Source organism: Poromitra crassiceps (genome assembly GCF_964638095.1).
Source record: "Poromitra crassiceps genome assembly, chromosome: 2".
Taxonomy (NCBI): Eukaryota; Metazoa; Chordata; class Actinopteri; order Beryciformes; family Melamphaidae; genus Poromitra; species Poromitra crassiceps.
The window spans coordinates 104,900,368-104,921,471 of record NC_139624.1 but is presented as its reverse complement, the minus strand read 5'-3'; the positions used below and the strand labels follow the sequence as shown (position 1 = coordinate 104,921,471).

The following is a 21,104-nucleotide window of genomic DNA, read 5'->3' as shown; positions in this document are numbered from 1 at the left end:
CCGGCAAGGGTGGGGGGAAGTCTCTCCCCCCCCCTCACATTAGCATTCAAAAACATTCATCCTGTCTCCTCCAGAGCCAGAGACAAAGTGTAAACAAAGCCCTGTGACCACCAGTCACAGTGAATTTGCATGCGAAAGAAAGGCAGGCACACCCTGCACTTGATGACACTGACAGCAGACACCAGCCGAGTGACAGCTGACAGATGTCAAACTAACTGCATGCAATTGGCAGCTAACTCACAGAGAGACTGTCACATTTGGGCCATTCTTTAATTAGAATTAGTAACTGTGGGCATTGACGCTCACGACAACGTGACGCCATAGCAAACAAGGTGAGTGCACACACCTTTTGCTTAAAAATTGACAGCAGTAAAACAGCTGCTTGACTCATCGCAATGAGTCTGCGCTGCCACAAGATGGTCAGCGCTGAAACTTTCCTTAAGATGGCCGCCACCGACTTGCAAGCGGTAGCCGCCTCTCTCATCTGCCCGCCCACAGGAGGAGCAGATGAATTTAGCATTGTAATGCTAACACTAGCGGTCCTAATAATTCCATTGGGAATTATTTTCTTTCTGCAAAATCGCAGATTCCAGGTGCAGGACGCTGCGCATCAGCGGCAGACCACTGTCTACCAGACGCAGATAGGCAGACTGCGCAACAGCTGTCAAGCTACGCTGCAGGCCAATCTGGGCCTGCATCGACAAGCCCAGGTCTGCCAAACAGAATTAGCCCGACTGCGTACCGAAGTTTCCCGGCTGCAACAGAGCCAAAAGGGCATGCCGACCGGATCCACGGCGGCCCTCGGACCCAGAACGGTCCCCCTCTCGGGTCGCACTGCTCCACCAACCACCCGAGCAGTGATCGCACGGCTAAACGCGAGAACGGCCAAGCAGCAAGAGCACCAGAAGGCCGTAAGGGCCATAGCCCCGCCGGCACCGGAGGCTGACACGCCTCCTAGGGCTAGACCAACCCCCGACTCGAATCAGACCCCCGCACACCACTTAGCGCCCGCGCTGGCAAGCAGCCGCGCTGCTAGACATCGCGACACCACACCGCGAAAGGGGGGAGACCGCTCTCACAACGAGCAAACTGATTCAGGCTATTCAGCCCAGCAGTCATCATCCGATTCCGAGCTCGACGTTCATGCTCCTGACATACCAGTCAGTCATTCATCCGAGCAACCTACGTATAGACTCAGACGTTATTCACGCTTCCATCCAGCTCTGACTTCCACCTCAGAGCACAAACCGCTGACAGTCAAACGACTTGACAGCGCCACTTCCGGTTATGACAAAACGATCCACACTGCAACCCCCTGCAGGGAGGAACGTGTGTCTTACCAACTTTCCATTTATCACGCCCGTGGCGAGTCGATCGACTACCGCCCTGTGCATTATAAACCGTCATTTGCTCAGGCCACCAACGGGTGCGCTGATAGGTCTTTTTCACAAGAGGCTATCCAGCCTCACTCACTTTCTAGCTCCTGTCCACCAAGGAAACAGGAAGTCAGCTCTTCCACCCCTCCCCCCGAAAGGGGGGACCCCGGGCATGATGACATTAGTCGCTCTTTGGTGCCCAATCGGGCAAACGGCCACTCCTTCTTGCAGCCTCCACTGCCAAAACAGAGTGAGTCAGAACTCTCTCTCCGAGAAGCAGAATCACGCTATCACTTACTGGAGTCAATAGCCAACGACATCGATTTGTTTGATCCCGCCAGTCACGAGGTACACTTGACCGATTATCTCAACGAAGTCGAACGTGGTTCGCAGGCTCTGCCACACGCCTCGCCGCGAGAGAAAGCTCAACTGATATGGAGGACGAGCTCAAAGCACGTGCGTGCGTTTATCCAAACGCAACCTTCCCATATCAGAGATGACTTTGACAAGCTTCGCGAAGCCTTGGGCGAAGAGTACATCCTTACCCAGTCGTCAGCGGCGGGGAGGAACGCGGCCTTACACGTCAAACAGAATTACCAGGAACATCCTAGGGATTACTTTAGACGCTTGAAGAAGATATATAGTCAAGGTAGAAATGGCCCGGATCAATCAGACGTGCCACGTCTCAAGGAACTCTTCCTAGACGGTCTGCATGACTCGGTGCGCCCATCCGTAGCCCTAGACGCACGTTGGTATGACCGAAGCATGCGCACGGTCCTCAAAACCGCCTCAATAGCGTGGGAGGTGGAAACCGAAGCAAAAAGCAGAAATGGCCAGTTTCAACCCACCAACCGCGTGTGTGTGGACCCAGAGACGGTACCACACACACGCTCACCACGCAGGCCAGACCACCTGGTTCTGCCGGACAGAGCCAAGGGGGGTAGCTGCTGCCCAAAGAGACATCACAGTCACGCCACAGGGCGCGAACGGCGTGAGTCTCCTCAGCACACTAGGCCCTCCACCCAATTAGACATCCGAACGGGAGCCAGACGCCTGACGGGCAGGGTGGGCATTCAAGCCACCAGAGGCCCTCCCAGGAGATGACATCAAACTCGGTGAAGGGCGGGTGACTGGACGCAGCCACCCTGTCACCCCTGACAGTCACCTGTCACTCGGCTCTCACCCTTATCTCTATGTAGGCTAGATGCATTGTCAACGCTGTGCTGTGAAACATAACACCTTTACGGCAGGCAGACCACATCAAAATAGGACAAAGCTTGGCACATAGCTACACATAGACACATAGCACAACACTGCTGGAATGCAGCACACATTCAAAATCACACCCTGTCACCCTCTCTCTCCTTCTCTCCTCCTGCCCTTCCCTGTTTACCATGTTGATTTTGAAATGATGTTGTGTATGTGACCTTAAGGTTGTATTATCTATATGGTAATGAGTCTAGGTATGGTTAGGAGTCTGCCCAGAACCAAACCTGAACTATGAACGGCCTGAGTATGACACTTTGATCCCACAGAACAGATGGACATGGACCAAAAGTTACAGCAAACTGTCTGTACAGCCCTTCATCCTCGCCCGCGGACCGCAGGTCGACAGCAGTCCACGGACGAGGAGGGGGGATGTTGTGATCGACACATTATGGACTGTACTGTATTACTTATATGTTTGAATGTGGGACATTTGAGTGTATTGCCTGTGTTTAGATATGGCCTCACATTCGGGGTGAGAACAGAGAGAGAACAAAATGGTTGTGTATGCTTAACCCCCACAGAACAAGGGGGGGAGCTCCCCCGAGGCTTCCCACAAGTGGGTGACAGATACCAGCACAGCTGGGGGCCGAGCCTCAAAGAATTTGCCATTGTTTATCTCTCAATCTAATCAAAGACAATTGTTCCCCCGCAGCCAAGAGGGACAACACCCTTTGAGTTGAACTTGCAGAGTGGGTGTGCCCACCCCAGCTCACAGAGCAATCATTGGCCAGAGCCAGCACCAAAGACACATGACAAGCCAATGAGAACCCTTCGTGATTTTCCCCACACAGTAACAAAACTGTTTGTAAAGCAGTTTTAACTGGGAGTCTACAGTAAGAGTCTCAACTAAGCTTGAACCAGGGGTTGGAGGGGCCAGAGAAGCCGGCTCCCCTCCCCCGCTCGCTGCACCCCCTGAACAAAGGCCTAACCAGGCCTGACCACAGCCACCAGAGGCCAGGGTGAACCGCGCAGCAGGCCCAGGGATCGCCTACCAAGGCCGTAAGTCCCACCCGACATAGCATGCTTACACTGAGATAGTTATACTTAATCTCAGTTAATTTAAGTCGGTTTAGTGTTATAAGTCGCACGGAAAAGCCCTTCCTGTGCTTTCAAACTAGACCAGCCGCTCTCCTTGCCCAGAGAAGCCCAGCTGGACCGCAAAAGCCAACAACAAGACCGTACCGCGAGCAGACCGCTCAGCAGACCAAGAGGAGCAGAAGAAGCAGAAGAGCCACACCGCAGCAGATCCAACCAACTGCTGCAGACGAAAGACGCCCAAGACAGACCGTGGCCTGCAACCAGCCACAAAGAAGGACCACAGAGCACAGCACGACCCTCGACTCAACGAGCAGAGAGACTGCACGTCAACGCCCGGCATCATCTGCACCCCCAGCAGACGTCCGCTGCCCGCTTTTCCAGGCCAGGGTGAACCGCGCTGCAGGCCATCGCTCCCACAACCCAAAGCCATCCTCCCTACTGCGCGTAGGACAACTCTCCCCAACCAACAGGATCCCGCTCCACAGAGTGGAACACACGTGAGAGTTCATTCATGGTTTAATGGTTCTGGGCAGTTAAGGTTAAAATGCATTACCATGTATGTGTTGATTACAGTATCCTGTATGTTGATGTACAATGTTTCGCACACTGTTGAATGATATAGACGCCTGAAGGTGAGCGCCAAGTTCAGCAAGAACTTAGCGGCCACATTTGGGCCACTCTCCTCTCTCCCTCTCCCTCTCTCCCTCCCCCACTCTCTCGGCCTCCCAGCTGAGCCCGTTCAACCGGGAGGGCTAAGCTTGGAACGGTCTAGAGATGTTCAGAATGTCCGCCCGCAAAAATACAGTTAAGCTGAATTAGAGAGTTTGATTAGTCACTCACACAGAGTGACCCAGGCTAGGCAGGCAGAGTGATCCCTTCCTAAATTCGGCAGAACCGCCATTTTGGAAAGGAGGCGGTTCCAGACCGCCCCCCAGCCACCTCTGTCTGACCGAGTCAATCCTTCCTCAACTTTGGCAAAACCGCCATTTTGAAAAGGAGGCGGTCTACACACGATCAGCCCGCCTCTCAGCCAATCCTGTGATTACATCACAGAGACAGCCAGAACGAGCCCCTCCGCCCTCTCCTCCCTCCTTCTCTCACACACACACACACACACACACACACACACACACACACAAGTACTAATTAACACACACACACACACATTCAGGCCTGCCAGCCAGGCAGACTTAAACACACACACACACACACACACACACACACACACACACAGTGATACAATGCTTATTCAGATTAGTTATTAGCGATAGATGTGGTAGAGTATTAGTCATAAAAGTAAATGTGATGAACTGATATTTTAATCATTATGTTAATGTCAATTGATATTGTGATTTATTAAATCTTTTTATTACATAATGCTATGAATCTTTGTTGTTCTTCATGAGGTATTTTATCTGTGGAAATCTGTGACAGAAGCTTACGAACTTTGACCTTCAATTAACTGTACAATGTACACTATATCATTATGAGACTGATATGACAATTTGGTTTGGTGTCTAAACAAGTCATAACTTGACTTTTAGACAGGTCTGTAGCCTTAACTACAGTGGTGCCCCGAATCTTACAGAGAATACAATATTTTCTGTCAAATCTAATAAATTTATGAATATTAATAATTTATAATTATTAATAATCATATTTCATAACCAAACCAGCTCCTGCGAGCACAACATCCCTAAAGGTAGTCGACTAGTCGACTAACCGTTTTTAATTTTTTTTTAATTTAAAAAAAAAAAAAAAAAAAAAAAAAAAAAAAAAAAAAAAAATCTTTAAGAAAGAACATGAGGTATTTACACGACATACATGGAATATCATATCCCATATCCCCCACAAAGAACATCAAAACACAACAAAACAAAACAAGAAAACTGCATAAGATACACAATAATCCAAGAACAAACAAGACTATTGGACAAACAACCAAACAAAAACAATGCATTCAGCTCCTATCCTGATAAGCCTAATGACACTGGGGTAAAAAGTTCTTAAAGTCAAACTCTGTATGTGGTTGCCATATTTTGGGGATGTCTAAGAATCTGCCTTTGCTCTTGTAGTAAATGTTATCCAACATATGGTAGCTTGAGAGTTCATTCCACCAGTGAACTACAGCTGGGGGATTGGATGCTTTCCAATTTAAAGCTATGCATTTCCTAGCTGCCAACAGGGCAAGATCTATGTATTTACTTTGAATGCATTGTTTTTGTTTGGTTGTTTGTCCAATAGTCTTGTTTGTTCTTGGATTATTGTGTATCTTATGCAGTTTTCTTGTTTTGTTTTGTTGTGTTTTGATGTTCTTTGTGGGGGATATGGGATATGTATGTTCTTTCTTAAAGATATTAAAAAAAAAAAAAAAAAATTTTTTTTTTTTTTTTTTTTTTTGCTAAAACGACTAGTCGACTACTAAGCACAGTGTCGACTAGTGGTTTTACTAGTCGACTAGTCGACTAGTCTGTGAATGCCCTACTGTATACATATACTTATTTCCAATTTTATGACTAAGCATGACTGAGGCCCGTCCATATAGTCCCCTGCCTTGGGCGAGTTTGTCTATGGACTACCAGGACAGCACACGGAACACGGACTCGCTGCTACCGCTGCTGCCTGCCCCAGCCTGCTTTTGCTGCTGCAATGTTCCTCCGCCGTGGGCGAATTCCAGTCACAACACCACAACAGTCAAGTGTGTGGACAACACTAAAAAGCATGCACCCCGAGAGGGACCACTCGCAACCAGCTCTCTACTCTAAGTAAGTAGGCTATAGCTATGCTGTTTCCTTCTCTGTCCTACACACATCTACATCCGTCTCAAACGACAACATACATCTGCTTGCTGGAAATCAGAAGAGCAAGAGCGCCGCACCTGAGAGTAGATTATATAGCCAAGTCCGGCCAATCAGCGTGCACGCGCAATTGCACCCAGGTGGTGCTAGTTAGTGTCTTAAAGAGTAAACCACGACAGCTGCGCTGGATCAGATAATCTCATCATGAATGGAATTCATGAGGGAGAGAAGTCGACTGATAGGAAACGCCAGTTCCACTCCTGAGTGAGGCACGCCTTTTTTTTTAACTTTAGGTTTCAACCATAACCCAAACCATAACCTAACCGTAACCAAGTTGCTTTAGTTGCCTAAACCTAACCAAGTTGTTTTACTTGCCAAAACATAACCAAAAGTCATTTTATATGTGTTTAAAGCCCCAATTAGTAATTTTTTCACCTTAATATAACAGCTTCTTAGTCATTGAGGATGGTAGAGTGACTTGTAACAGGGAGAATGTCACCTCTATTGGTCACACACCGCCATCCAAAGGCCTCTCCTGGGACTAAGCACTTTTGTGTCTGCGTCCCGGTGGCAAGATGCGCGCATGCGCTGTACAGTGGGAGCATTGTGTTCATGAAAACAAGGAAGTAACTCGTGTGGATTTGCTACGAAAATGACGTATGTCACAACATGTACATAGCGCTTTCTGGCGCTGTGTTTTGCTGACTTTGAACGGCGATATCGATATCGATACTATTGCACGCAGAGTGCGCAGTTTCTCCAATAGCAAAACTTGGAGAAGTTGCTGAATGGGGCTTTAACGTTGGAAAGGCAGCAAGGTTTTCAAATTAACCGGCGTTTTCAAATTTTCATTGAGATTGTAGATGTAAAATGCTACATTTTAGAAATTTATTTTGCCAACGTTTTGTTTCAAATTTACGTTGATAATTTGCCTAATATGTCCCTGGTTTTCAGACATGTAAAATGCCAGCATTTTATTCTGGTGATTGGGTTGGATGGAGAGAGGAACGGCAGAGAGAGAATAGACAGAAAACGGGGTCAAATAACGTGTTCCTTAGCAGTGTTGGGCACTCATTACTAAAAAAGTAATATATTACATATTACTCGTTACTATTTTCAAAAGTAATATTATTACTTTACTTATTACTCCATGCCAAAAGTAATTCGTTAGATACTCGTTATATTACTTTTCCGTTACATTCCACACAAATGGCTATAGGCCTTTTTCACTGCAGCGATTTTGTGTCTAAAAGGCAGGAGGTAACACAGGTGCACCAAGATGTTAATTAGGGCTTCCAACTTCCAGTCCATTTAGGCGTTCCAGTGCTGGAGCCTTAATTAGTTAGTTGGTTGCACCTGTGTATACTCTGTCTTCTAGACACAAATGGCCGTTGTGAAAAAGGCCCATAGCGTTTTTCTCATCAAAATGCAGACTTTGCGGTGCGAATGTGTGAACTAGGTCTATTATGTGCCGTTCCATTTAAACTAATCGCTTTGCCAGAGCACAGCTTCCTACAGAGATGCTTGATGAAGAGCACACCTGGCTCAAAGTGATGACTGACAAGATGCAATCTTTTAAACAGCTTCTGTTTTTATAGAATGCAGTATGCACTGCCAATGCAAACTCAATACGTATAGGCTACATCTTTGCTTAACAAGTTTGTGTCACAAATAACGTTAGCTCTGCAACATTAACATTAACCTGACAATAATAACAGCAATGTTTGATGTCCACCAGCTTGTGAGTTTTTACGTTATCTCTGTATTTTAACAGTTTTCCGGTTTCTGTTGTGCTGTCCTCTCGTCTCGTAACGTTAACGTTAGGAAGTTTGAGCTCGTGTTTTTCACAGTGGAAAGAGTGTTAGTAGCCTACCTGTCCTGGACACCGTTTACATTTGACTTTGATGTTCAATCGTGTCACCTTTCTTCCCGACAAAAACAAAGTCATGGGAATATATCCGCAGCCACGGATTTTCCTCCTCGGCTCAGCAGGACAGAGAGGGAGGTGTTAGGTGTGCCTGCCTGCCTGTTGGTGCTCTGAATGGGCTCTGCGGTGACATCACCTTGTTTTGGGAGCGTTAAAAGCCATGCTGCTTGTGATCAGTGAATGCCGACTGCGTGTCGTTTTGCAGCGCAGCGGCATCACAGAATGGACTCAACAAAAGATGTAACGACTAATGTAACGAGCTCGTTTATCTTGAAGTAACTGTAATATTATTACTTATATTCTATAGTAATTCGTTACACTACTCGTTACTTGGAAAAAGTAATATTATTACAGTAACGAGTAACTAGTAACTCGTTACTTCCCAACACTGTTCCTTAGTGGGTAGAACATGGTACTAACACTGCCTGGATGTCTTCAATGCCCGCTGGGAGCACTCATGCAAAATATGTATGCACTGGTGGTGATTTTAATAAAAGCATCCACCAAATGGCATATTCTAATAATGTAGCAATAATTCCTGTTCGATCAGTCTTTTGGCATGAGCTTTTGACAGCATTTGTGCTGCACTGCAGTAAGGTAAGAGGAGTTTAAAATAAATTGCTTTTACTTCTTGCTTCACAGCAGGCTCCTCATTAGAGATCAGCAGGAAACTTGACTCTCAGTTGAGCACTACAGCAAAACTTTAATTGTGCTGCAGGTTTAGAGTGGCTCCACGGATAATGAATGGATACATTTTGTTGACCTGAAAAATGTCTCATAAAAATATCATACTCTGGTATAAAGAATAGGCTGTGATACAATTTGAAACAGAAAATAACAGAGAATCCCCCTGTGTTCTCCCAGACACTTCAATTATTCTAAATTGTCTGTGCAGCAGCTCCAGACCAAAGAACCAATAACATCACAAGTTTGAGTGTTAGCTGGTTTCTGGCTTTGGGAGATATGTTCGTGTTAGCAAATATTGATTAGGCCCAACCTGGACCAAAACAACAAGACATTTTCAGACATGAATACAAGTAGCCTACAATACAAGTACAACACAATAGAATACAGCTCAGGAACTACATTCAGATTAAAGAAGATTGCTTCATAGAACCTTATATAACATTTAATTTAAATTGCCCCTTAAATAACTGGTACCTTACCACTGGCAATTGAGGTAGCCAGATATTTTCCTGAAGAACTGCATTCATGTGTTTTTTTGTGATCTTGGTGTTTGTTGTTTAAGATGAATTTAATTTTGAAGGTGATATGTTGAGTTGGGTCTTTAATGAGTAGATTTTTTTTGCCTTAGCAAGATTCATACATTACCGTAATTCTTCCAATAAGGCCCTGTACTGTAATTGCCGCCGGTCTTCCATTTCCCGCCAGGGGTCCAAGTTGATTTAGCAAGTTGATAAGCGCCTGACTCTTTTTGCCGCCGGGGCGTTTATTAGAATAAATACGGTTTGTTTGTACTGTATGTTTTTGTGTTTACTAAATTCAGTCACTTACGGTAATGACGTTGTTTTGGAGGAAGTCAGGCGGAAGTTTCTCCCCATCAGACAGTTTTATATTTTATTTATACATGCTGTAACTGACATGTTTCAAGTATGCATACCGCATTGTTTAATGCTACAGATTCCTGTAGGCAACGTGCTGGAGACGCTGTCTAACCAGGAGCGGTGGGCAATTTACGCTAACGTAGCATAATGTTACAGTTGTACCTTGTAAAAGTGCATTTCTCTCAGCGGAACAGCGATCATAAATGCAGTATGGATTATACCCATTATGCTGGACATGTATTGGAAACTTGGCATCTACCTACCGGTATTTGGTAAGTCTGCTTGTTTTGTCTAGTGCTACAGTGCTGTTTGGTTAGCTTGGTAGCTACGTTAGCATGCCTTCTATGTTGCTTTGCTGGGAGAGTCTGGCAAGCGAGACTAATGACGTTGCTATTACTTCTTTCCAATGAAACACAAACAACTGAATGTGTGAGCGGTAGGCTAATGTTACTTGTTTAAAATATGGTATGGCTGTTTGGCAGAGGGAGAAAAGGAGAGCAATGAACTGATACCGTAACGTAGTTGGATGATGATGATGATGATGATGAAGATGAAGGCTATCAGTTGTTTTCGTTCATTCCAGTCTGTTGTACAATACTAGGCATGTTCAAAACTGCCTGCACCTACCCTGTTGTGTGTACTAAGTACTATCTCACTGGTTTAAATAAGCAATTTGATACTTTCCGTTTTTGCTGAGCAGGCATTTCTGTTAAAAAAATAATAATTGCCTGGCTCAATTATGTGAAAATAAAAATAACCGCCTGACTCTAATTGCCGCCTGTCTTCCTTTTACCGCCCAGGGTCCAAGTTGATTTAGCATAATAAGCGCCCGGGCCCTTATTGGCAGAATTACGGTATATATATTTTTGAAACGTTCTCCCTTTGAATTCGTTTTTGAAAGTTTCTCATTTTGAATTTGTGGAACTGTATATTCATGTGGCCATCCTGGCTGTTGTTGCTGTCTTGTATCTTGTAAGCCCATATGGGCAGGGCACCATAAATGGTGCAGGACACTCAAATAAACACATTAAAAAAAATGCTGTAAACAATCGGCGAGTAGACGTGCAGTAGTGGGGCAGATTAAATGCACTTTCAATGTAAAATCGTTCAATTCTGGAAAGAAATTGGCACAAAATTGGCACAAATGCTCCTTGTGGATTGTTATTTTTGATAAAAATCATTAGCCATGCAAAAATCAAGATTCAAAATCAAAATAAATTCTTCTTTGCAAGTTTGGACGGTGTGCGGGACTCCCTTTTTACATTTTATGGACAATCTGTTCCTGTCCGACGCACCTGCCCGAAAAAGAGATGTGCGGAGCTCTCCTTCTAATAAATTGATATCAAGAAATACTTAATCACTGGAACCTTGTATGTGAATGTGTAGTGCATTTGGACTGTATCCAGGGTTCCCTACCATTATAAGGCTTAGGTGCAGGGCACCACCTCGCCGAATGAATGTCAAATCAATGTGGAGAGCATCAAAACTAACTAAATGACTTTTTCCAGATCTATTGGTTGTAGTTGGTCCAGTGGAATCCTTTAGCAAGTCCACTGGGCCTTTAATCATTGTGGGTATTGTTTATTATCTGATCTAGCTTTTCCAAATTTTTGTAGACAGATATGGTAATAACGGTACAAAATTATGCAAAATTGCTTCTGCGCACACTGTAGATGGGCGAAAATACATCATAAAGTATTTTGATACAAATTACAAATACTTGCTCAAAAAATGTATCACAATACAAATACAAAATACCTGTCTGAAAATGTATTTGAGATACAAATACGTATTTTGTATTTTGAAAATACATGAAAATACATTTTATAAAAACTTATAAAGAGCTGCAATGATTAGTCAATTCATAGATGAATTGCCAAATATTCAATTAATTGCCTATTTTGATGATCTATTAATCATTTAGAGACATTTCTTAAAGGAAAATGTCCTAATTCTCTGATTTCAGCTATTCAAAAGTGAAATTTTCTGGTTTCCTTAGACAGTAAATCCTCTCTTTAGTCCTCTGTCACAGTATGTGTACTCCCTAACACACTGCAGTTCTTCCATTTTAGTTTTAGTTGTTTTTCAGTAGAACTAATTTCTCCTTCAGCTCAGCTGTTAATCACCTTCTGTGAGGGCTTTTGACTTAAAGGCAGCATTTCTGCATGTTAACCTCAAGTTTTGGAACTTTGACTATGTTTAGCCATAGATATCTGACATCATAACACAATATATAAATAACTGAAATAGGTAAAAGGCATAGTAGGTCCCCTTTAAACAACTTCACATTCAGCACCATGTCAGTAACTTGTCGTCACAGTATTTATTTAACACGTTCACTGCCAATGACGTGTTTTTACGTCAAACAAAATCCAACGGTTCACTGCCAATGACGTGTTTTTACGTAAAAAAAATAGATTTTTTTTTTTGACGGTGGGACGTTGATCTAACCCTTTTACGTCTCCTATACCAGAATTGGAGGTATTGAATGTGTATAATCTATTTTACCGACCCACTGAGTGGCGACATGTCTCTCCACAGTAGAAAGAGGCGAGCCAAAACTGGAGGGAAAAGCGCGAGGAAGCCGTTCTCATACTGTAAAATGGATGGCGAAAACGCTTTGACTTTCGCTGACGCACAGCGGTGGCAACGGTGGGGGGTTCCAAGAATAGACTGGATGCACACTTTGAAACACGCACCATAAATAAGCCCAGAATCGCAAGAGCTTCATCAGAGCTCTCAACCGGACCGCCAAGAAACGAGCGAAACCCATCCAGCGAGCCCCATCCAGACTCGTTTGTCACAGACCCGCTGCAGAGCCAAGGAGGGCGGAGGAGAACGCCCACGGAGGGAGGAGTTGGAAGCAGAGGGGGGTTTCCTGCTGTTATGGAGGAAATTACTGTTCAAAACTATTGTTTAGATGTCTGACGTCTTACTGATGCCAAAAATGAATGGTTAAAGTGACTGTTCTATCGAATTTCACAAAAAGCCGTTTATCTCTGAATAATTTTTCAGATGCTGAAACCATGCTGTATTCAACTGCTAATGCTTACATAACTACTAACTCTACAAACTAACTCTTTTAGACAGAGAAAGCACACATTCTATTAGTTCTTTTGAGATATTGTGTGTTCACAAAATCTTAGCAGAAAAGAATCCTCGGGTCTTGAAAGATAAGCCAGAATCCTCAAAAAAACCCTCTGGCAGAACCTACCTACAGTAAAAAAAAAACGGCTGGCAGTGAATGTGTTAACGTGCAAACATATTTATACAACTAGAAAAGGTTTCATTTCAGGAATTGAATGCCCTGATGCACATCCTGTCTAAGGTTGTGAAATTGTGAATCGGTGAGAGGAACGATGAGAAACTGCATCTCAAACAAAAAAGGCCTTCCATGAAATTGGACTCTTGTTCAAATCCTTACATCCTTAAAATGACTTCCCCTCCTTCTGCTTCATAAACAAAATCCAAAACAACCTGGCTATCTAGAACATAATTACTAAAGAACAATCACTCACTGAATACAACTTTCCACTATCAGCAGTGGTAACACCATTCTAGTGTCAATATCTGCACAGCCATCATTATGCACAGTGAAGCTCAGACATCCTTGTAGCAACAGAAAGACATTTTTGATTATCATTAGGGTACTTTGGTGTTCAGTTATAGTTTTTCAGTATAACTAATTTCTCCATCTATTCAAATCAGGTTTATGACAGTTACGGTAGTTGTTTTTCAGTACAACTAATTTCTCCTATTCAAATCAGGTTTCAGTTTAGTTCAGTTAGGTTTTTTTTCAGTACAACTTATTTCTCAATCTATTCATATCAGGTTTTAGTATAGTTCAGTTAGTTGTTGTTTTTCCAGTACAACTTATTTCTTCAGCTATTCACATCAGGTTTCAGTTTAGTTCAGTTAGTTAGTTTTTCAATACAACTTCTTTCTCAATCTATTCTGAATCATATCAGCTTTCAGTTTAGTTCAGTTAGTTGTTTTTCAGTACAACTTATTTCTCTATCTATTCTGAATCATATCAGGTTTCAGTTTAGTTCAGTTAGTTGTTTTTTCAACTTATTTCTCCATCTATTCATATCAGGTTTCAGTTTAGTTCACTTAGTTGTTTTTAGTACAACTAATTTCTCCATCTTTTCACATCAGGTTTCAGTTCAGTTAGTTATTTTTCAATACACCTTATTTCTCCATCTTTTCATATCAGGTTTCAGTTCAGTTTAGTTCACTTAGTTATTTTTAGTACAACTAATTTCTCCTATTCAAATCAGGTTTCAGTTCAGTCCAGTTAGTTGTTTTTTAGTACAAGTAATTTCTCTGTTTATTCATATCAGGTTTCAGTTAAGTTCACTTAGTTGTTTTTAGTACAACTAATTTCTCTAATATATAATATAATATCTAATAATACTAATTCTGCGTGTGTGTGTGTGTGTGTGTGTGTGTGTGGGTGTGTGTTTGTGTGTGTGTGTATTTATTTCACAGTTTAAACCTGTGTCAATGTTTACATGTGTCAATTTGAGAATAAAAAGAAAAATGTATTTTATGTATTTGAAATACACAAAATACAAGATCTGAAAGTATCTTGATACAAATTACATCTCATTTTTCTCTGCCCAGCCAAATACAAATTACAAAATACAAAAAAGTAGTTGAAATACGTATTTCAAATACAAGTATTTCAAATACTGCCCATCTCTGGCACACACACACACACACACACACACACACACACACACACACACACACACACACACACACACACACACACCAAATATGTCCGCCTAAGTCTTCCACAAACTTAGCGAACACACTGTGTATTTACAATACATGTCAAACAGAAAAACAGAATCTGAAGAATCTGAAGAAGGTCTTAGGACCGAAATGTTATTCTGTTAAATAAACTTTTTGCATTTGGAGACGTGTGCGGGAGTTATTCTCTTTTGAAACAGGAAACAGAAAGCTGGCAGTGACATTTTGAGAAATGAGCACGATGTGTTAAAATGCAGATAAAAAGTCAAAAGAATACTTTTTCCCATCATGAAGGATTACGTGGAGAGACGATGATAAACAATTCCAACTCAGAAGATGTAGATTGCTACTGTCAGTGATTTAATTTTCAGTGAGTACGGTATATCTTATGACTACTTACACACACACATAGAAAAAGCAATTTGCAAGGCAACAAACAAACCCTACCAATGTTTGACTACTTTGCGCATGATCTTTAAGAGACAGAAGAGCCAAAACAGCGGCAACCATTTCAGGGCATCCTCCTACCTCAGAGTATTGGCTATCATTCCTCAAAGCCCAAAGAGTGGTGGGACTATATCCATAAAGAGCTTGGGTGAAAAACATCTGTGGGGGTGATTAATCTGGACAATATTGACAACATGTTGCAGAGACCCTGAACAGGTATTTTTCTGAAGCATGGACTGAAAATATTATGCATGCTTTCCCCTCCCCAAACCTGTCAGTTTGGGTGAGTTATGCAGCATTGGACAGATTAAACGATCTCTCCTAAGACTAAATCCTAGAAAAGCCAGTGGTCCAGATGGTATTCCACCTTGGTTATTAAAGCAATGTGCTGATGATCTTGCACCAGTTGTCACACATCTAGTGAAATCAAAAATAATGACGAGGTTCAAGGACATCTCTTTGCATCTACCTGATCTGCAGACACTAAGAGAACAGGCCACTGTGAAGCTGATTCAGGACATGCACCAGCCTAACCACCCGCTCCACCACATCCTCCCTCCTAGTAAGAAAGAAAGGACTTGCCCTGTTCTGCGCAAAGGCAATCAGTTGTCTTTGCCAAAAACCAGAACAAATAGACTGAGAAACTCCCCCATCTCTTGCGGTGTCAGGCTTTTTAATGGGCTGTAGTTTTGGATAGCGTTGATTGTGTATTTTTGATGTTGGGGGTTTGTTTTAATAATAATGCATAATGTATGTGTATTTTTTATTGTCTTATTTCAAGTGTACATTCTGCCTAATTTAATCATGTATTGCAAGTCAGAATGATTCAACTCAAACTCAACTCAATTCGACTCCCGTTTTGAAGCCTCCAGTTTGGTATTTTGGCCCCTACCATCTTGGTTATTTTGGACCCAGAAGTGACAGATTTGTAGCCATATTTGTACGACAGGGGGTTTCCCAGAGCCGCCTGCTATTGGTCCGTGGACGGCGAGCTGCACAGACGACCTGTCGATCACGCAACATGATGGGTAAGTTATATACAAATTCACCCTCTGTACAGTTGTCTAGAAAGTGGGGGTGGATGGGGAATGACTCCCTTTTGAAGCCAGCCTCAAGTGGTCATTCGAGGAACTGCAGTTTTTGGTACTTCCGCATTGGCATCAATTATGCGACCAAACAAAACTCTCCCCTCGGAAAAAACACATGTCTCTAGCTCAAAGTACTACTAACCCTAACCCTAAAGCTTTTGTCAAGGTTAACCATTAGTAAAAGCTTACCTTAACCAAATTGCTTTAGTTGCTTATCCTTAACTCTAACCCTAACCGAACATCAATCCTTCATACCTATTATTCTTCCACAAGACGTAATCTGTGTTTGAGACTTCGTGCTCATTTCACGGATTTTGGTGAGACCTGTGTCTGCGTGACAGCTGATTGGTCAGCATGCGAGGAAAAGCCGCTCTGAGGTACATGGAAAATATATATAACCAGTGTTCATGGGTCTGAAAGGTACACGCCAACATTTTGGGAGATTCGCCTATTTGCCGTCATCTTCCCGATAGTAAGACAAGAAGATGCCATTGTCTTCTCTGTGCATGTAGTAGAAAAATAGCAACCCGCCCCTCTCACTAGGTAGCTTAGCACAATGGTAGTCAATGGTACTGGCTAGCCTACCCCCGTTAACATGAGCAAAAATGTAAGATGTCATTTACACCTAAAAAGAGGGTGTAAATGGCGTCTCTTCAAGTCAACTTGGCATCTCAGAGCCAGGATTATGCCAGGTACGTTTTTCTTTTACACTTTGTTTTTTTACACGTTTTTGCTTGCGTTAACAGTGGTAGGTTAGCCAGTACTATTGACTACATAAATTTTTCTAAGCTAACTAGGGGCGGGTCGCTATTTTTCTACTACACACAAAGAGCAGAGAAGGGCATCTTCTCGTCTTACTATCGGGAAGATGGCAAATCCCCCAAAATGTTGGCGTGTTCCTGCTTACCTTTATTCTTTTTCCTGTTCTTTGACTGCAGGGAGGACGACTGCTGGTATGTCTGGAGAGATAAACAGAGAACCAGAGATTGGAAAGCAGAGAGGGAGAGAGAGAGAGAGAGAGAGAGAGAGAGAGAGAGAGAGAGAGAGAGGGGGAGAGAGAGTTTATGAGAGAGAGCAGGCTGTCAGGATGAATCAGTGGCCTTTGTTCACTGCTAAGAATCCTGGGATATGAGAGATGAGGCAGAACACACATGGATGCACAGGAAAACAAAAACAGCGCAATCTCTCTCTCTCTCTATCATTATCTGTCTCTCTCGCGCGTGTGCACACACACACACAGCGTGCAGATGGAAAAGTCGACCTCATGGCGGACTGTAGCAACTCTCACACCTCTAAACATAGAACAGAGAGGGCGGAGGCCCAATGGGAGGTCAGGGCGAGGGGGCAAATGTGAGAAAATCGAGCCGTATGGCCTCAGGGAATAAACAGGTTACCGAAAATATACAAAAGGTATAAACGCAATATGACGTACCTATATAAACATCTAAACACATACACTGCCAGTCAAAAGTGTGGACACGCCACATTTTTCGTACTATTTTCCAGATTTGAGAATAATAGCAAAGACATCACAACTATGAAATAGCACAAATGGAAGTATGCAGTGACCAGAAAAGTGTTAAACAAAATCAAAACTACCGTATCTTTTAGATTATTTTCCTTGCATCGCCCCAACTAAAATATGGCATCTGTCCACCTGAGGACAAAAACTGTCCTCTGGGGTTGAGAAGTGTGAATTTTATTTTTATTGTTTCTTACTCATTGGTAACTTCATCCCTCATTATAGGTACCAACATTTCATTCTTACTCAGAATTTTAATCCCTCAAATGCCAGTTTGTTTATATACAGCAGTTTTTTACAGTGTAAAAAAGCACAATAGTGAAATAATTCTGTCCCACAAATGGAAAAAAAAGAGATTTGCCCCCCCCCCCCCCCCCCCAAAAGGCGGGAAGTCCAAACATGTCAGGGTTTTTTTAATTCACTGCACTAATTACCCGTTAGAGCCAAAAAGTATCATTTTTGGACTTCCATGGATTTTAGGGGGACGGAATCACTACCGTAAATTCCGGACTATAAGCCGCACCGGTGTATAAGCCGCACCTGCAAAGTTGACTGTTTTTTACATATATAAGCTGCACCGGACTATAAGCCGCGGGTGTTTTAATGTTTTTTTTTTTTTATTGTGTTTTAATGTTTAATTACCATATGTAAGGGTTCATGCACAGAGGGGATTGTCGGGAAAGAGATGGCTGTTTGAGGAAGCTCCCATTTATTAACATTTCAACAAAACAACATAACACAACACCACCTGTGTTTCTTTTTTACAGTGCACACAGTGTCATACAGTGTGGTGAAAAGAGGGCAAGAGAGGAAATTAAAACAGAAGTGGATTTATAGTTAGAAAGAGTGCTTTTTTTTCTGAAAAAATCCATAGATAAGCCGCACCGTTATATAAGCCGCAGGGGCCAAAAAAGCCCAAAAAACGGGAAAAAAGCCGCGGCTTATAGTCCGGAATTTACGGTATTTACCTGATATGCATTCATCCTGGAAGTAAGGCTTCAAATTTGTAGTTTATACTGTAAAATTCAGTTTTCCACTATTTCCCCATGTTTGGCATAGGGATCCATTTCCCATACATTTCTGTGTAAACTGCATGCAATTGATTGCTATGCCAAACATAGGGAAATACTAAAAAAATACTAAAACACATTAGAAATTACAAATTTGAAGCCTTGACTCCAGGATGGATGCCTAACATCAGGGAATTCATGTTTTTTTTTTTTTTTTTTTTAATGGCTGGAGGTCTAAATAAACAACAACTGCCTTTTATCATCAAATGTATCATTAAAACCAATAGGAAAAGATTAAAATGATTTGAGGCCATGTCACTTTCACCAACTACCTTTTTTTAATGACAATTCCAATGTATTGGTCCAGGGTGAGAGCATAAAAAATAGCATGCATGACTTTTGTGAAAAATGGCTGTGGGTCAGAAAATAGCACTTTTGAATGGAAGTTAATGAGGACAACATTTCTCCTTAGGGGTAAAGATGTAAGTATTTTGAGTATAGGGTGACAGGAAGTGTCTCTATCATGAAGAGTTTCTCACTTTTGTAAAACAGCCCCCAAAAATACCTGGGCCTAATTTCAGACCGTTGGGACTAAAAATCTCAAAATGGCAGCTATGAGAAATTGCAAAAGGACACTTTTTGTCCCCAGGGGGACACAGCTGCCCTTTGCTTTGATGGACAGGCAAAGGCTTTGGAAATAAATTCATACACAGGCAGGCATCAACTTCACTATATTCATCTAAGAAACACTTTTCAAGCAATTAAGCATATGCCTTTGGCTTATGCTTAAACCCTATGGCTGCAAGAGAATGAAAAATGTAGTACATTCAGACTTTTGACTGGTAGTGTATGTTGTCACCAGCATCTGGCAGCTTTGACGTGTCCTCACAGGTCAGATGGCAGACCAGCTCTGATGTCACAGCTTTACACATGTCAGCGCCTGGAGCTCAGCCATTCACAGCCCTGCACTCAGCAAGACAGACGACATGGGCCCGCCCCCTCCCACTGACACGCCATCTGCCATCGCAGCATCCACACACACCACACACACACACACACACACACACACACACACACACACACACACACACACACACACACACACACAGGCACGCATGCAAAACAAGCATGCACTCAAAGACATTTTTAGTTTCAACAAGAGATGCTGTCAAGATCTATAAGGTCACAGACAGACAGACAGACAGACAAATGTCATGAAAGTGGCAGGGGGTAAGTAATACTCAGCATTCATGCAGAGTATTATGCACTACAGCCGACGCTTTCAAAGTTGGGGGGGAAAATCCCCTTGGTCCTGTCTGTCAGATTCAATATCAAAACAAATGAGAGAGGAAGAGGATTTCTACCCCATCTAACCTTTTCCACAACAGTTTGGGGAGCTGCTGGAGGGAGAGCATATTGACACTGCAGAATTGCAGAATCTCAAGTGGAATGAATGGCATCTTTAATCCTTAATCCTTGAGTTCCTCCTTGGATTTTGGCAACATATTTGGTGCTCAGCGCTAACTTGCTGTGGTATTTCCACACTGCACTTCCCAGAGATCACCTGTCAATCAAATAGCGTGGGCAGAGCTTGGATTTTCTGTTGATGCAGTTTGAGTTGCTGTAGGTGGCGCTCTGTTCTTTGTCTGTTCAGCCATGGCGGCTGTCGCTGCTCACGCTAACTATCCAGTTAAAATGTAAAAACCTTCATGAAGTGGGTATAGGTTGAATCACTATTGTGTGATATGTGAAATTAATATGTGATAAAGAGCAGCAAAATAGATTTTTATTTACATGCAAATTTCACAGATTATTATTTTAATTAACCTGGAAATTTGCCTAACCACGTGCTCTTATTCCCACGACCTGCCTGGTAGAGCAGTTTCGGTGGAGGGAGGGATACAAACATTCACACACTCACACTGTCACGATTGTGACTGTCAGACTTTCCCTATGTCTCAAGTCCCCTCAGGTTCCTCATGTTTCACTGTCTAGGTCCAGCAGATCTATGTTAGTCTCCAGTCTGTGTCTTGTTTGTAATCACTCAGCTGTTTCCCATGTGTAATCACTTCCCTCTGTGTATTTAGGTTCCTGTTCCCCTCTCAGTCTTTGTCTGGTCATCATCAAGTTCACGTGTACTGTGTTCTGTCCCTGTTACCTGTCTTTATGTTACCTGTTATTTAATTAAATATACACAGCCTCCTGCTGTTGTCTGCACTTGGGTCCACACATCACACCATCTACCCACCGTGACACACACCAGGAAGCAGCCCGCTCTGCCACAGGCTTCAATTGTTGGCCACTGA

At 42.9% G+C, this 21,104-nt stretch overlaps 1 protein-coding gene across 1 annotated transcript in view; it reads right to left on the bottom strand.

Annotated features, from left to right (window-relative positions):
- cnksr2a (connector enhancer of kinase suppressor of Ras 2a) overlaps positions 1–21,104 on the bottom strand; it is a gene marked incomplete at both ends in the record, with an annotated part of 187,002 nt that overhangs the window by 36,534 nt on the left and 129,364 nt on the right. Inside the window, one exon of the mRNA XM_083652157.1 lies at positions 17,174–17,225. Coding sequence (XP_083508283.1) covers positions 17,174–17,225 — 52 coding nt within the window. The remainder of the gene's footprint in view (positions 1–17,173; positions 17,226–21,104) is intronic.